General features: G+C 30.5%; 1 protein-coding gene across 3 annotated transcripts; it reads left to right on the plus strand.

Annotated features, from left to right (window-relative positions):
* The first annotated feature begins 400 nt into the window (after positions 1–400).
* On the plus strand, positions 401–3,896 carry LOC107954305 (DDT domain-containing protein PTM). Of its 3 annotated transcripts, none has more exons than XM_041117829.1 (4): positions 401–1,247; positions 1,603–1,715; positions 1,800–2,425; positions 2,561–3,896. In XM_041117829.1, exons 3-4 carry the CDS (start codon positions 2,035–2,037, stop codon positions 2,728–2,730), a joined length of 561 nt encoding a protein of 186 aa, XP_040973763.1. In that variant the 5' UTR covers positions 401–1,247; positions 1,603–1,715; positions 1,800–2,034; the 3' UTR covers positions 2,731–3,896. The 3 variants fall into 3 exon arrangements, with proteins under 3 accessions (XP_040973763.1, XP_040973764.1, XP_040973765.1); XM_041117830.1 differs by having other exon boundaries at positions 401–758; positions 839–1,715; XM_041117831.1 differs by having other exon boundaries at positions 401–758; positions 853–1,715.
* Positions 3,897–17,578: the final 13,682 nt, after the last annotated feature.

Here is a 17,578-nt window from a genome sequence, read left to right on the forward strand (position 1 = left end):
TGGGTTTGTTTTTGACTTTTTGGACAGTTTTCCACTTAGATCAGTGATATTTTGACAGTTTTCCACTTAGATCAGTGATATTTTGAAGTTAAATTAGGTGGGGTTAGGTTGATCAGGTATTTGTGTTTCTATTCTTTTCCTCATTATTATGTGAAAGCAAATACTAATCAGGTTCTAATAGTTTGGGTTTTGGGCTAGGATCAAGTTTGAACCTTTTTAAGTTTTTTAGTGAATTTTGATCGGGTTCAGTCTAGATTCTTAGAAGGTTAGATGGGCTATTTTTGGTTGTTAGGTTTTGCCACCTCAGCTTCTCACCTTAGCTCTTTGAATGGGTTAGTTGATCTAGTTACTAGTCACTTATCAACAATAACCACTTCAAGAATATAACTTTGGCCAGTGATCTAGATTATACTACTTAGAGCTTACTCTCTATCTTTTCTGATATTCTTAATCCCACAATGGGTATACAGTTAGAGGCAACTCTGCATCATCTTGCTCTTTCAACAGACTGGACAAAACATGTGGATTCTGCTGGCACTATGGGTTCAGCTTCTCATATTGTGATTGCTTCAAGTCGTGGATCTGCCAAGCATGCGATTGCAAGAAAAGGGGCAGCTTCAATGATGTTGAAAGTAACCCTACTTCTAATCCTGTTGTAAGACCAGGTATTTGTCGGTGGAAGGGTGGCATGGTTTCTCGTCAGTTGTTCAACTGAAAGGTTTTACCGCGCTCATTGGTTTCCAAGGCTGCTAGGCAAGGTCTGCATTATTCCCTCTTGTCCTTCTAAGCTTTCTTGTTGGATATATAAAAAAGTCAATGATTCTGGATTTCTTTGAAGTTTAAATTCTGCAGCTGGAGGCAAAAAGATACCCGGCATACTGTATCCTGAGAGTTCAGACTTGGCAAAGAGAAGCAAATCTGTTGCATGGCGAGCTGTTGTTGAGTCATCAACTAGTGTAAAAAAAGAATAAAAATCAGGCTTACTGGTTGTGTTTCCTGGGAAAGATGACAAAATTAAAAGATGGAACGATTGGGATTTGAGGCTGTTAAGAGCTAAAGATATGGAGAAGGTGGCTGGGTTGAAGAGAGAGACAGCATGGTGTTTCTAATCGTTTCTAGTTTCATGATATTGGAGGAAAGTTATAACGGAACTGAACTGTTGTTTCTAAGATTCCGTCTCAAATATGATGTCCATCTTATCCTTATTTTCACAAAACTAATAACCAGGAAGACTGAAAAGGAAAAAGGTGCTTAAAAGATATGTTGTGTTAGTTTTTAGAGCATAATAGTGCTTGGTGTTATTTTTTTGGTCCAGATTCGCTGTTGTTGATAAATCAGTACCCTTTCACAAGATAATGGCATTGACTGAATTCGGGATGGATCGTTCCTTCGGGAATAGAACTTTTTAGTTTACCCAATCTTGTTTCAGCACTAGTAAGAGAAATGATAGAGAACTTCTAAAGTTCGTTTTTTATCTGAACTAGAGATAGTTTTTTGGTTTGAATAGATGTTCAGCTTACTTATTTTCATACTTAGTAGTTCTTTACTATTTTCTTTGAATTAACTATGTTTTTGACTTTGTTTCTTTTATCAAATTGGCAGGGAAGCTGTTTGCTGTCAGTATTGCAAGTGGTGCTCTTCTGTACCAAAGTGCCTTTGTCTTGTGCTTAAAGTCTTGATTTGTTGTTACTAAGTTATGCTCTGTGTGCTTGATGGTATTTACTTTCATGAGTCTATCTTCACATGTGGTTTCCTTCACATAATATTTCACATTTCTGATTAGTTTGTTATAATTCCAGGATTTTTTTCGTAAGAGGCATGTTAGAAAATCTGCTGTAGCAATCATTGCTGAGTACACATAGACATGGCACAGATGCCAGGGTGGCAACTTGAATGTCAATGCAAAAAGAGGGGGAAATGTCATCAAAAGAGGAAAGGGTGATACAAAGGGCAAAAGACCAGCACAAAAAGTACAAAAAATAAAAACTGCAACAGAAGTGTAAAAGAGCCAATGAAAAATCACTGGCAGTACGAATGTCACTGAGGGTACGGAAGGATAAAAAGGTTGCTGCTGCTGTGCCACTGCGCCGTTCACCTGGGAAACTAAAATATATTTCTTTGCAAAAGAAAAAGCCTGGTAGGTGCAAGAAAGGCAAAAAGAAACCAAAGAAGAAAGCACCTCAGAAGATAAAGAAAAGTATTTGGAAGAAGAAGAGAACAAGGGCTTACCATAGTTACTGGCTTGATTGTCTTGGGTTGTCGTCTAGTAAGCCAGATGATGAACTGGTGATGCAATTTCAAAGAAAAATGCTTTTTGCTCTATCTGAACATATGTCTGTCTTCCCTTATCAACCCAGATGTCTTCTTTGTTGTGAATCAGGATATGCATCTAATTCAAACTCTGTTGCATGTGAAATTTGTGAAGGTAATAAACTTTTAGCATTTTTATCAGTTCTCTTTGTAGGCTACTGCCTATCATAAACAGCGACGGTCGATGATTGAAAATTTCCTTCTTTATAATTAACTGTTTCCTAATATTCATTTCAATTAATTTATGCAGAATGGTTTCATGGGGATGCTTATGGACTTAATTCAGAGAACAAAATCAATATTATTGGATTTAGGTGTCATGTCTGCCGTAAGACGACCCCTCCTATCTGTCCCAATATGGTGGCAACAAGAGCTGATGAATCTCAAATGGCTGAGATGCAAACTGGTGTTACGACTTAGGACCGAATTCTCTGAGGAAGTACATGGTGCCCTCTCTCAATGTCATGTTAATTAAAAAGGTCTCCCGAGTAAAACTGTCTAGGTTCATGGGCAGACTGGTGATTGCATAAGGAGCAATTTAGTTACCAGTTTGGATTAATGTCAGTCTGTTAGAGGATAGAGCTACTAGCTTAAAGCTGTTTGTTTGTTAATTAAGTATGCAGTTTGTTAGAAGAAGTCTGTTCCTTAAGTCAGGTATGCAGTTAAGAGCAGTTACTCTTATCAATGTATATAAACTCCATCTGTGGACTGATTAAAGGTAAGTAAAAAGAATACAAAACATTTTCTCAATAGATTTGTTTCTTCTCTAAAAGCTGATATCTGTTTTAGCATAGTCCCATCTAGGAATATAAAGTGGAATCGAATGGGGTGACTTTACTTAATGAGAAGCGTAGTATAGATGCATGACAAACTTTTGACTTTGAATTGAAACCATATTCACTAACATTAACTTCTGATAAGAAAGTTATGTTGCAAGATAATAGAATCAATACAGGACATGATGCTCCTGCAATTATGGCTGATGAGGCAGAGCGGCATTCAGATGATGTTCTGCAGTTTTTTTTTTTTTGTTGAAACTTAAATTGGAATCGTTGAATCATGTCAGGTACCTGGATGATTTGGTGATCGCAACAACCATTCCAAGGTCAGTAGCAGATGGGAGCCTCTGCCGAGTTGCATCCAGATAAGTTAGCAAATCTGTTGAATTGGTAGATGAAGAAAAAACAAATTAGGGTAGATTTGCAGTCTAACATTTAATTGGTGTGACAAGACTGGGATTAAGCGGTAGGGATTGGATTTGTTTGTAGGACTAGAGTTGCATGTAAATTTTCTAATGTTGAAGTCATGGAAGATTTTTAAAGGGTACATTGGAATGATTCATTTCCAATAGGAAAAAAAAGGAGTTCATCTAATCCAATGAGTCAAAAGATGCAGTGAGTGATCGATATAAAGATTGCTTTGCTTAATTTTAATGGTTTTTGAAGGTTGAAAAGAGAGACCGGCATGAAACCAGTGTTGATGACATTATTTGTTCCTCAACTGATTGGTTGGCCTGCTCTTAGAATGCAGATGGTTGTAACTACCTTCTCTTAACTACTCTTTTCTACTAAACTATTAGTCACTTATAATTTACGTTTTAAAATTATAATATGGTGACTATGTTTTTTTCTTTTGTTAATATATGGTCATAGTCACTGATATTAACAATTTGTTGTGTTTTTAATTTATTTTTAATTTGACATTACTCTTAATAATATTTGCTGAATAAGTATTTGATACATTAATAATCTATTATATTATTTTAAGAAGAATTATAAATTTATTGTGTCTTAACCAACATAGTAAACCAAAGTTAACCCAATATAATTAGCATTTCTAAGCGAATTGGGAGAAGAAGGTAGCGATGTGGCGTAAAACTTGTGGTTCCCATGGTTGATCTTTAGCCTTAATAGCTTTAAACAAAATGTTGCATTGACCTACCACAAAATCCCATGGAATTGTAGAGACATAAAATTGAAAGTAGTCTTTGTTGACATAGTTAAATGGTTAACACTTTTTCACTATAATACTAGGATACGTGGAGAACAAATCAATATATAAATTTTATCTTTCTTTTATAATTCATATTCGAGAGTCGTGACTATCCCTCCTAATAATGTTGTCTCTAAAATTCGAACTTAAATCTTAATATAGTATGCTCTACGTTAAAAATTGAAATAATGTTGAATGGCTAATTTTAATAATGATCATTATTACTCCGAATTAGGAAAGAAACCAATATTGTAAAGAGTATCAAATTTACGGTATAAGTCAAAGCTCAAAAATAATAAAAATTGAAATCAAGTTGGGTATTCAATTTTAATATAATTTTAGTAATATAAATCATGCAAAATGCAATTATTAGCTCAAATTTTTTTCTTTAATTTGGAAGATCTAATTTTCATAAATAATTTGGAACGTCTTGCGAATAGTATAAAAAATTAGTTTAATTAAAAACATCTTAATTTTATTATTTCCATATGTCTCACGTGATATTGTCATATTATAAATAGATTGATTTATATACTTTATCTGAAAACCGCATAATGAAATATATTTTTTTCATGTTCGTTTTATAATTAATATCCAAGTTTTGTGGTTGTTCTTTTTTACGGTGTTTACGAATTCTAAATACAAATTAAATACATTTAATTAATTGAAAAACAAATACATACCATCTTTGAGTTGTATAAATTATCCTTTTAGTCCTTTAAATGATCATTGCATCTGAATTCTCTACATTCATTGCTTCATATAGGATTATTAGTTACAAATAAGATTCAAGATTGAACCACGAAATGTTGTTTGGTAGCTTAAAAAGATGAACAAGAAAGTATAAAACCAACAAAGTTTTGTATTGATGATTGAAAAGTTATTATTGACGAGTGTTACTGAACAACTTATATACACCACTATAATAACTGTCAATAATCACTAGGCAACTGCATGTACTGTAACATTCCTCACCCAACCCAATTGTTGAGTTTGAGCTGCAAGATGCTACATTCATTACCCGAGCAACCATAAATAATTTTGCAACATTTGTTTGTTCACACATGTAAATAGTATCATTCACATTCATAATATGTTATACAATTATTTCTAGTCCCACACGAGCTTAGAAAGCTCTTTTACTAACCCGATAATGAACTAAGACCAAATTATAAAGTTTTAAAAATTTCGGGCCGATGTCGCAACTTCATAATTTCCTCACAGTGACATTGTGAACTCATTGAGTTACATTGAGATGACATTTATATCTATTTTGTGATGCCACTCACTATTGGATGATGTTGTGACGTCGGGGACTCATGATCGTAATGCTGTCTCTATTTTTTTGCAAAAATGCACATTTGGTACTTAATTTAAGTGTTTCCCAACACAATATATCATCATATCCGTTCATATACCAATTCCTCATATGCCAAAACAATACAATTTAAGCTAAAACAAGTCTATATCTTCTGGAACCAACCTTTGAAAATAACACACTAAACATATTATTCATGTAAGCATATTCAATTTCCAATTCAACCATTCATATCTAAATAGTTCATTTACCAATTCAAATAGGTATCATTACGCAAACTAAGAACTAAGCAATTTAAGGAACTAACTAAACATGAACCAAGCAAAGCATTCACTAAGCTATGTATCATGCTTAACATTCAAACTTACCATTTCTAAGCATTCATCAACCTGGCTATTTCAACTAGTTCACTTGCTACCTTTAACATATTAAACCATACAAGACTTATAATCTTCATTCACAAAGGCATCAACCTTGACCAAATCATGCAACTATAAGTTAAATACCATGTTAAGCATTCAAATTTAACCATTATCACATTTACCATACAAAAACTAACTCAAAATGGCCATTTACTCAACAAGGTACCCTTATATACATGCCACAATGTCTAAACTCAAAATAGACACAATTCTACCATCTTGATGATAGTGTTAACTCCGCGTTGATCCAACTTTGTAAGTTCTGCACGATAACGATCTACAAGGGAAAAAACTAGAGTAAGCATACAAATGCTTAATAAGTTCAAATGGAATTATTAGGCTTACATTGAATTACTTATAAATGTAATGATTACCAATCATTTTGGCACACAATATAATTATGTAACGACCCGATAATCAGGGGTGTCGGAAAGTGAAGCTCGGGACTTCATTTCCATAAATCGAACCCGTAAATATTTTTATTAAATATTTATGAAGTTAGTTTAGTAGTGAATTAAATTTTGGATTGGTAAATTGCATAAATTAGGAACTATTGTGGCACAAAGACTAAATCGCGTAAGAGCTAAAAGTTGAATTATTGATTAAAATAAATTAAAGGGACTAAAGTAGCAATTATACCTTTGTTTCATTTAAAGTGGACAATCATGGGTTAAAATAATTAATGTTATGTTTACTATATGTATAGATATGTATATGTTATAATAATAAATCAAATGAATCTAATGTATATATTATAATATAATAATGAATGAAATTAAAACAAAATAAGTAATATATGAAGAAAGTGGCATGAAAGAGAATGAACATACTCTTTTACATGCAATTTCGGAAAAAAAAAAGGAGAAGAAAAAGCTTGGACGGCACATAAGGGTTTTAGGCCTTCAAACTTCAATTGTTTAGTGCAATTTAGTCTATTTTTTATAATTTTTACGTTTTTGGAATCTAGGTACCTAGGGCTAGCCGACCCATGTTGCAATTTTTAGTATTGTTTAAGATTTTAGATGTTACTATTGTTGAATAGTTTAAGCATTAGGGGTTAAATAGATAGATTTTTAAGTTAAAAGTGGAAAATGAGTAAATTGTGGAATTAATTGTTGATTTTGAGTAATAGGGACTAAATTGAGAAAAATTCAAAATTAAGGGGTGGAATTGGAAAATAGGGAGCTAAATTTAGTTTAGAGTGAAATTAGTATAAAATTTGAAGTTACATATGGATATTAAAATTAGTCTCGATTTAGGGACTAAATTGAGGATTAAGCAAAATATAGTAGAAAAACTGAAATTCTTGTGAATTGAGTGGTATGTTATTAATTTATTTTAATTATTTTATTCCATAGAAAACGTCATTCTAGAACCCTTAAGTAAGAAGGGAAAAGACAAGGCTGAAGTCGAATAGCTTGGAATATTCGGTTTGTGTTTCTATAATCCAAATTAAATAGTAGATTGTTGTGTATTTAATTGTTTGCATAAGGTAAGCATTTGAGGTAAGTACTTTGGTACTTTGGGATTGAATTGAATTCATAGTTGATTTGAAATGGATTGACTTTGTATATTATGAAATATGTTGATTATATGAATATTGAATTGACTATATGTGATAAGGTGTATATATGAAATTGAGACATTGGTTGCATTGAAAAGTGAAATGGAACCCTATTAAGTGTTTCGAGCTGAGTTGGATATAGATGGCATGTCATACGATAGGAAGAGTTCAGGGATTTCTTCAACCTCAAGTCGATGAGGCATTGGGTGTCAATTTGCTTTTGTTTAACCGATGAGACATTGGGTGTCAATTTATATAGCGCCTGACGTGGTTATTACTTTGGATTTATCCAATAAGGCACTGGGTGTCAAATTGGTGTGTTGGTTAGATCCGTGTATCCGTTCGAGTCTGAGTTTGAATCCTGTTAATAGGGAAAATTAAATAATAAATTTATATGTTTGATATTGAAATGAAAAGGATGAAAAATGAATATGAGATGGGAAATGAAATATGAATTGATGAAATGAGATGTGAATATTGAAATGAATTCAAGTATGGATCAAAGAGATAAATCATGCCTTTGCATGAGTTGAAATATTCAAATGCCATTGTCATGTACTAAACATGTGGAATCTAGTAGATGTGAATAAGGAATGAGCAAAATTATATTATTGATTTGAAACACATTCACATATCATTACTTGTTGCATTCTTACATTTTAGTTACTTATATCAAGTTTATATTGTTCGGATTATAGAAATACCATTGAGTTTTATTCCGCGTGCGCAGGCTAGGTACTTTTCAAATTATTGTTGACTCAACATCCAACCTTAATTTCGAGCTCAATTGTGGTGATATTTCATTTTGTAATGGCGTGTACCTAGGAAGTCATTTTTTGGTTTTCTAGTGAAATGATGATTATATGTAAATATGGTAGTGATTGAGACTATGTTGCTATAATAGCTTAGCTTAATATTATGGTATGTGTTAGTTTAAATTTTTGTAGCTTAAGTAGCTAAGTGTTAGTCCAATTATGGTAAAATTTGGCATGAAGGAAAGCTTTGAATGGTTGATTGCTTTGCTAGTGTGTTTGATGATATAAAATGTGGTACCAATGAGAGTACATTGGTTAGGCACTTAAGATGGTTTTTTTGGCATGTTTTAAGCATCTTTAATTGTGTTTTGAATAGGTTAAATGACTGGTAATTGAGTTGTTTAGTGCCCAAGTAAGTAGGAAATGATAAACTTAAGTTTTAAGGTACATTTAGGTGTACACGACCTGAGACATGGTCTGTCACAAAGCCGTATATCACACACATGAAACACACACGGACGTGTGCCTTGAACGTGTAGAATAACAGTATAAGCGTAGTTTCTACATAGGCTGACAGACGACCTGTGACACGGCTATGTGACCCAAGTCAATGAGTTACACGGGCAGAGACACGGGCTGGGACACAGCCGTGTATCTCAAGTCAGTGAGTTACATGGGCAGAGACACGGTCTGGGACACGGCCATGTGTCCTAACTTAGAAAGTCACACTGTCTAGGGCATTCCACACGGCCTGGCCACATAGCCGTGTGTCCCCTGTTTCTAGGCATTTTGACATTTCACCCTAAACTTCTAGAACTGTTTCAAATTAGACTATTTTTAGGGTTCCGTAAACTCATATTAAGGACTGCAATAGTAACTTTTACTTTGAATTGGTATGATATAACATGATTCATTATTAAATTGTATAAGACACGACTATGGAAATATCAAATTAGCATACATTGTTTATATATTATGTGATGTTAATATTTAGTTTGCCCTATTACTTGCAATGAAATTAAATGTTCTAATTCGTTAGTAATACCCATGACTCTAATTTGTCAACGGAGAGGGATTAGGGGTGTTACATTTAATGGTATCAGAGCTATAGATTTAGTATATTCTCAGGCTAAATTGAGCTCAAAATCGAGTCTAGAGGTACATGCCAAAGTTGAGTCGAGTTGAGTCGGGAATCGAGCAGTTATTGGCTTTTGTCGCACGCAATATGCAGTCATCGGCTTATGCCACACGTAACCTGTAGTCATCGGCAGTTATCGATTTTTGTCACACGCAATCGACATTCATTGGCTTTTGTCGCATCCTGTGCAGCACCAACTGATAGCAATAGCCCTTCGCAGCCTTTGGCGACCCGCAGCTGATTCTCTCAACGTTTGGCAACCCTTTTTTGCCACCCCTAGCTATCCTCTATATAGATCAAGTGTAGGTCCTAACCTTTTTGTAATCCGTTTGTGTGTCTCTTATTCATAAATAAATCATGTGGCTTGGGGATAATTGAATGCATGTGTGAATAAATTGTGTTGAGTCTTTTATGTATGAATCCTAACCTTATGTGATCTGTGAGTGTATGATAACAAGCAAATGATGTTGTGTTTTAATTGATATCATTCAGAGGCTGAATGTAAGTATTTTCCTTGACTGTAAAATTTGGTGTAAGCCGATTGATTGTGGGTGTGACATTTGGAAGGCTCGTCTCAAACTTTTATAAATAAAGTATTTTTTAAAAATATTATTATCATATTATTTTTGGAACTGTAATGTTTTTTTTAAAACTGTAGCACGAGATTGGTTTTGGATTTTGGGTTGCATTATTTGGGGTTTTATTTGCATGCATGGTATTTATATTAAAAATCGATCAAACATATAAAGTGATTTTAATTCATAAGAAATATGGATTTGAAATATAAATTACAAATGTCACGATTATTTCCAATGCATAATAAAGAAAGAGTTATTGAAAAAACAAATCAACAAAATAGAAAAAAAATCAATTGAGTTTTCAAAAACATAACGTTGTGTAATAATTCTTGGTTGACTTGATAATCTGATGTTTTATTTAAACTAAGAAAAATGCATACGTTTTTCTAAAATTTGTTAGAATAGGAGTTTTAAAAGAATCTGAATTTCACTTTGCCATTTTGGTGGTCAATGTATCCTTTAGAAAGTGGCTATAACGTTTAGGCCAGGTTTAGGATGTTACACTCAACCTTATTCACGCTCATTGTAACCTCATTTTCATGCAATTATAATGAAAGAACTCTCCCACTAATTCTTTAGCTATAGAAAGCTTAATTCAAACTATTACAAAAATTTTATTTTGGTAAATAAAGGGGATATGTTCAAAGGAATGTGTTACATGTAATGACCCGAATTTTACCGTTACCGAAAAAGTGTATTTTCGGGTCTCTGTTTCTGAAAAATGGATTTGTAAATATTTATTAAAAATATTTACGAAGTAAAATGAGTAGTTAATTAGAGTTTAATTAAGTGAATTTAATTTAATTAAGAGTAATTAAGAAAAAAGACTAAATTGAATAAGGGGTCAAAGTTAAATTATAGATTAAAAGAAAATAAAAAGGATTAAAAAGGAAATTATACAAAAAGTATAAATTGAGGCGGTGTATCGTGAAGAAAATCTAAGATTTTTTTATATTTAATATATTATTATTTTATTATTTTATTATATAATAAAGATATTTTATGTTTTAATTATATTATATTATATTATATTATATAAACTAAAGAAACAAAAGAAAGGAAATAGAAACAGAATGAAACGAAACAGAGAGCAGGGGAGAAAAAGAAAGAAAGAAAGGGAGAAAAGAGAAAATTGAAGGTTTGAAGCTTTAAGCTTTAATAGGTAAGTCAATCAAGCCATTTTTATTTAATTTTGATGTTTTAGAAGTTTTAGAACAAAGTTTTGATGAAATTAAGTTGATATTTTGAAAGTTATTAGATTTCTAGATATTGTCCATGTTAAATAAAATGATGAATTAAGGGCTAAATTGATAGAAATTCAAGTTAGAAATGATATAAGGATTGAATCGTAAAGTGATTCATAAGTTTTATGCTTTAAGGACTAAATTGAAAGAATTTCGAAATTATGGTTTTATGATGAAAAATAGATAATTATGTCTAAGTTTGGTTAAAAATTGAGTAGAAATAAAGTATGAATTAAGATAGAAAAGTAAGTGAATTTAGTTAGGATTAAATTGAAATTAAAGTAAATCAATATTTTGTACTAAGACTATTTTGGACAGCAGCAGTAGTCTAAGTTTGAAAAATCACCAAAAATTTTAGAAATTGAATTAGAGGATGAATAAAATATGGAATTAAAGCTTATTGAGTCTAGTTTTTTATAGAAGAAACGGTATAAGCAATTGAATTGTAAATTATGAGATATAATAAATTTTGTGAGACAAGGTCAGAATGAATTCGGGTTTCCCTGTTCTGACTTTGGAAAATCACCCTCAAATTGACGAAAAATAATTAGAGGTTTAAAGTTATATGTTTAGAATTCCTAATTAGTTTATTTTCAGGAGAAATCAACGGGAATATTATCCGAATTCTGCACTGTGAGATAATTAATTTTTAGTGAAGAAGGGACGAAACTGTCAGACAGCAGAATAAGGGTGAATTTAAAGAATAAACTGTACTTAATGGCTAAACCAAAAATTCTGGAAATTTTATTGTAAGAAGATTTGTGAGTCTAGTTTCAGGAAAAATTAGCGGATCTTAATTTAGAATTCTGTAACTCAAGATATGAATTAGTAATGTATTAATGATTATGAATTGTATTAATTTCGTACTCAATGTGGTACCGGAAATCTCGGCTAAGAAAGAACAAGACAAAGTCAACGGGAGTTAGCTCGAAAATTACGGTTTGTATTTCTATAATCCGAACTTAGTTATTATTTGTTATATTTATATACATATGACAATTGTTAGTGTTAGAATTATGATGTTTTACAATTGGAATGGATTGATTTTGGTATGCGATGAATTTATTGAATTTATATTGATTGAAATTGTTTTGATTGAATTTATATTGATTGAATTATATAATATATATGATTTATGTAGAAATTTGAATATTGAATGAATATTATATTGAAAAATATATTGATTAGAAATATGAGGAAATTGATATGAATATATGAGATTGTGATATTTGAATATTTGATATTGAAAAGTGAATTGAATTGTATTGAATTATGAATTAATATGAATAATTGAAATATATTGTTGAATTGAATGAAATTGTATGAATTGTGAAAATGGGTGAATATATGTGATTATCAGAATGGTATATTGATGAAAGAATTATTAAATTGAGAAAGTGAATGAAATACCCTATTAACTAGTCGGGCTGAGTCGGATATAATTGGCATGCCATAGGATCTAGAAGTGTACGGGATTTGCCGGCTTTACTGATCAGGCACTTTATGTGTCGTATTTCAGGCACCTCGTGTGTCGTATCAGGCACCTCGTGTACCGTTTTAGGCACTTTATGTGTCGTATACTGATCAGGTACTATGTACCGTTTTAGGCACAATGTGCCGTACTGGTGTGTTTAGGTTGGAATCCGTGTATCCGTCAAAGTCCGGGTTTGTTAATAGGGGTAAATAAGTGAAAGATAAATCGAATAAATTTGATTGATCAAGCTATTGAAATGAAACGAGAAATTGAATTGAGAATTGAAAATTTATATGAAATTGAAAATATGAACCAAAGGTTCATGAAATGATTGGAGTTCGAATTGATGATATATGATGTCACTTGATGAATTGAAATGTGATTTGAGATATATGAATCGTATGTTTATAGTAAAAGCTATCAGGGATAGTAAGTTGATATGATATAAATGAAATTGACAGTTATTGAAATGAATTAAAATGGAATATGATTGATAAGTGTATAGTTGAATATAGTTTAATGATATTGAATTGTGAGTAAATTAAGGAAAGCTATACCGAGTAGTAAGTGAAAGAATGGAGTAAATAATAATGGATTTAGTTAAGAATTGAACAATTATGTTATTGTGTTTATTATATGATTTGTATAAAATTTATATGGTAAGTAGTTGAAATTTATCTATGAATAAATAATTGCATAATTGTAATTGTTATTATGATCTTAAGTATTTGTTATATTATTAAATGTTCAGATTATAGAAATACCACTGAGTATACCATACTCAGTGTACGGTTTGTTTCCGTGCGCAGGTTAAGTAAAGATAGTACGTTGAATCAGCATCCCAAGACGATCCCGGATTCATTAAGGTAAAGTATGTTGAGTATTGATAATGGCATGTACCCAGGATGTTTAATGAGAGTCATTTAGGTTGTAAAAGTATTGATGAAATGAGTAAATTATGGTTGGCAACGGTATGTAGTATGAATTTTGAAATTTACTAAAAATTCTTAGTGATTCTAAATTAGTCCCGAACTGAATTTACTGTTCATATTAGACCGCGAGGGCCCATTAAAGGGACGACATCTTAAAACTAGGATGTGTGTGAATATTTATTTTAATTAATGACCGGAATTGGACTGTACTGACTGGTAATGTCTCGTAACCTTGTTCCGGTGAAGGTATAGGGTTAGGGGACGTTACATTACAGTGGGCTTGTTAAAGGCCTATAACAATTGACACTTGGTGTAAATCATCTTCAATGACGGATCGAGCATGAGTAGGTATAACATCAAAAATTGACAACCTTTTAAGCTCACTATTGGCAGCTTTATCCATACAATCTGCCAGTCTATTATGGTCACATGGAATATGTTGAAACTTCAGTTGCTAATCCTTTTTGCATAAATCATATATCAATTGCCACTTTGAGATGTTACTATCAGCCGCATAGCCATTTCCTATTAAATCAACCAACAAAGCATTATAGCTTTTAATCACCACTTTATTGAAGCCTTTTTGCCAAACAAGGAAGAGTCCTTCATAAATTGCTTGTTCTTCTTATTTGAAAAATGTCAAATACACTTACTCTCATGGCAAAACCAAACATCCAGCCTCTGCTCGAGTCTTAAACCGTTCCTCCAACAGCAGCAGTGTGGTGTTTTAAACCGATAATGTGTCGTCCGTATTAAGCTTTACCCTTCCATTTTGAAGCGAATACCATTTCTCTCGAAGAACAGTGTTGTACATCAGATGGTCCCTACATTTATAATTGTTGAGAATTCGTGTCCAAACACTGCATGTCAAAACCAGATTAGTCTTCAATCAAATATATGCCTTTCACGAACAAAATTTTGCTCTCTTAATTCAACATAAAATCATAAGTTTAATCTTCAACAAATAGGCATTTTTTGTCTGCATTAATTAAGTACAATTTTAATCCATATCAATCACCTTTAATATCAAGATATCATTTGGCTAAATAAAAACTTCTTTTTTATCACAATTTCCTTAGACATTGAAAAGATAACCACACTAAATTATTTCGAATTTCCTTATTTGATGAAACATCTTCAAACATTCCTTAATATTTGTTGCACAAAATTCCTTTAATAATTGCACAAAAATAGTTTGTTAATCATTGTCAAAATATTTCGGTTACTAAGATAACACCAACATATAACTAAAAACAAATTTTGCTCTGTTTTTTTTTTTAAGATTTAAGAAAAATAGTAATATTAAATTAATATTTTTATAAAATTCTAAAAACTTAAATATTAGACCCTCAATTAAATCTTAAAATTTTAAAAAATTATGAAAAAAAAAATACTTGTTTGTAAATCCCCTTAAGACTTGCGGACTGTAAGCTTGCCATTTCTCCTACTCCTAGTATTCTTCAAAAGGTTAATTTTGAAATCTTCAATAAGTATTTTTTAAAGAAAATTCACATATTGGATATTAATATAAACGAATGGAAAGAAAATGAAAGCATTATAAATTTTTATCTTCCGTCTCATCTCAAGTTAGTAATGTTTGGTTGCTATAAGTTAGTTATATTTCCAAGTAAATTAGCATCTAAAATTATTGGGTGGAAGTAATGGTTAGGGATATTAAAACAGTCGATTCGGTTAATATTTGAATTAAATTATCTAAAATGTAAAAATTTTTAATCGTTAATTGAATCAAATTTTTTTTAAATACATTAATTGAATTGAAATATTTTGATTAATTCGGTCGGTTAACTGAAATATATATATGTTTACCTTTTAGTTAAAATAAATATAAAATATATAAAAGATATATGGTTAATGTTCATGTTTTTTAATAGTTCAAAAAACTATATTATATATATTATTTATTTCGATTAATATAAAAAACTATATTATAATTCAAAAAAATACATTGCTATATATAAAATATATATTATGTATAATATATATTATTTATTTCGATTAATTCGGTTAATTACTCAATTTTGAATCAAATTAATCGATAATCAAAATTTTAAAAAATTATTAACCGACTTCTGACCGAAATAAATTCGACCACCGATCAATTAACCGAATAAAATTGATTTGATCAGTCAATTTAATTTTAACTGAACTATGAAGTCGAGTTTAATGATACTTGATGAGGTTGATATTAGAAAGAAAATTCCGTGGAATTGGTATATACCGAAATGAGCAGTTTTTTTATTCCTAGGATTAGTTTGAATTGGTATATGATTTCATTGTTGTGCGGTTTCGGGTGATGCTGTTTTCTATCTCTTTCTTCCTCTTTTATTTGGCCATGCTTGCGAATTCCTTTATACAATGTGTGCAAAAAATCTCCATTTTCACACCTCTCTAGCTCTTTGCTAGACTCGTGCAAAGTTTTTCTTCCTAAATTACTAATTTTTAGTTTTAGTTTTCTTTTCCAAAAAATTTTAATTTATATGGTCAAATTATTAACTATTAAAAAAAATTGAATGGTGATTTTTTATATAGTTTGTTAACATGTTTTAATGATGATTAGGAATTTTTTATTAGATTAACTATTATTTTGAATAATATTGTTTTATATTAATTGTATAAAGGCTTTAGTTATGCTTTTAAAATTTATTATTAAAAATTTTGGATTGCTAAATAATTAAATATATTTTTTAATTATGTTTAAAAATTCAAACAATAAAGTGAAATAAAATAATAATTAAAAATACATTATTTAAAAACTAATTAAGAAATTAAATACATGTATTTTGAAACTAGTTCATTAAAAAACAATATATTTGACCTCTAAAAAAATTTAATTACAAAATTCGCCCTTAATATACATATGTGTGTATTTTTTTATTTTAGCATCTAAATTTTTTTTGGGGTTAAAAAGTGATACATAAATTATTAATTTTATCTCATTTTATCTTAAAAATTGCAACATTCAATAAAAATATATCATGTGTGATATTATTATCGGATAATATCATATTTTTAGATAAGATAAAATATATAATTACGATACTAATTTTGACAAAAAAAAATTATTTTAAAAAAATACTTAAGAGAAAAAGAAAACATAGTTAGAGGGAATAGATTTTATTGCATTGATCAATTTAATTTCAGCAGTGTTATTAATATGCGTCTTAGATAAATATTAGTAGTAGTTATATATATAGATTGATGTTTCATTACATAATTTCATTTTGAAAAAATTTCAAAATTTATATTAGAATGATTCTAAAAATTAAGTATCAATAAAATTTTGTCACATCATTAAATTTTAAAAATATGAAATTGTTATATACTCATTCATAGAGAAATTATTTTTTAGACCATATCCACCACATTATTCATGGTCCTTTTTTAATTATTTAATAACGTTTCAACAATTTTTTCTATGTCCTTTTTTTTATCCTGAATCCTAAACCCAAATCCTTAAATCTTGAATTTTGAACCCAAAACATAGAACTTTGAACCCTAAATCTGAACCCCAAACATGCAATCCTAAACCCTTAAATGATGAACCCCAGACTCATAAATCGTATCCTCGAACCCTTAAATCTTGGACATGAATCCTAATCTTGAACCTTAAACCCAGAATCCAAAACACAACCTTGAACCCTAAACTTTTAATCCCAAACCAAAACCATAAACCTTAAAGTTTGGGGTTCAAGGTTTAAGGTTTAGGGTAAAATAATTATCAAAATTATATGTCAATAACATGGAAAAATTATTAAAAAAATTACTATTTTTTAAAATTTTGATTGTACAAAAATAAAAAATATTAACTTATAAAAAATGATTAAAATTTG

Source organism: Gossypium hirsutum, chromosome A07 (assembly GCF_007990345.1).
Source record: "Gossypium hirsutum isolate 1008001.06 chromosome A07, Gossypium_hirsutum_v2.1, whole genome shotgun sequence".
Lineage (NCBI taxonomy): Eukaryota > Viridiplantae > Streptophyta > Magnoliopsida > Malvales > Malvaceae > Gossypium > Gossypium hirsutum.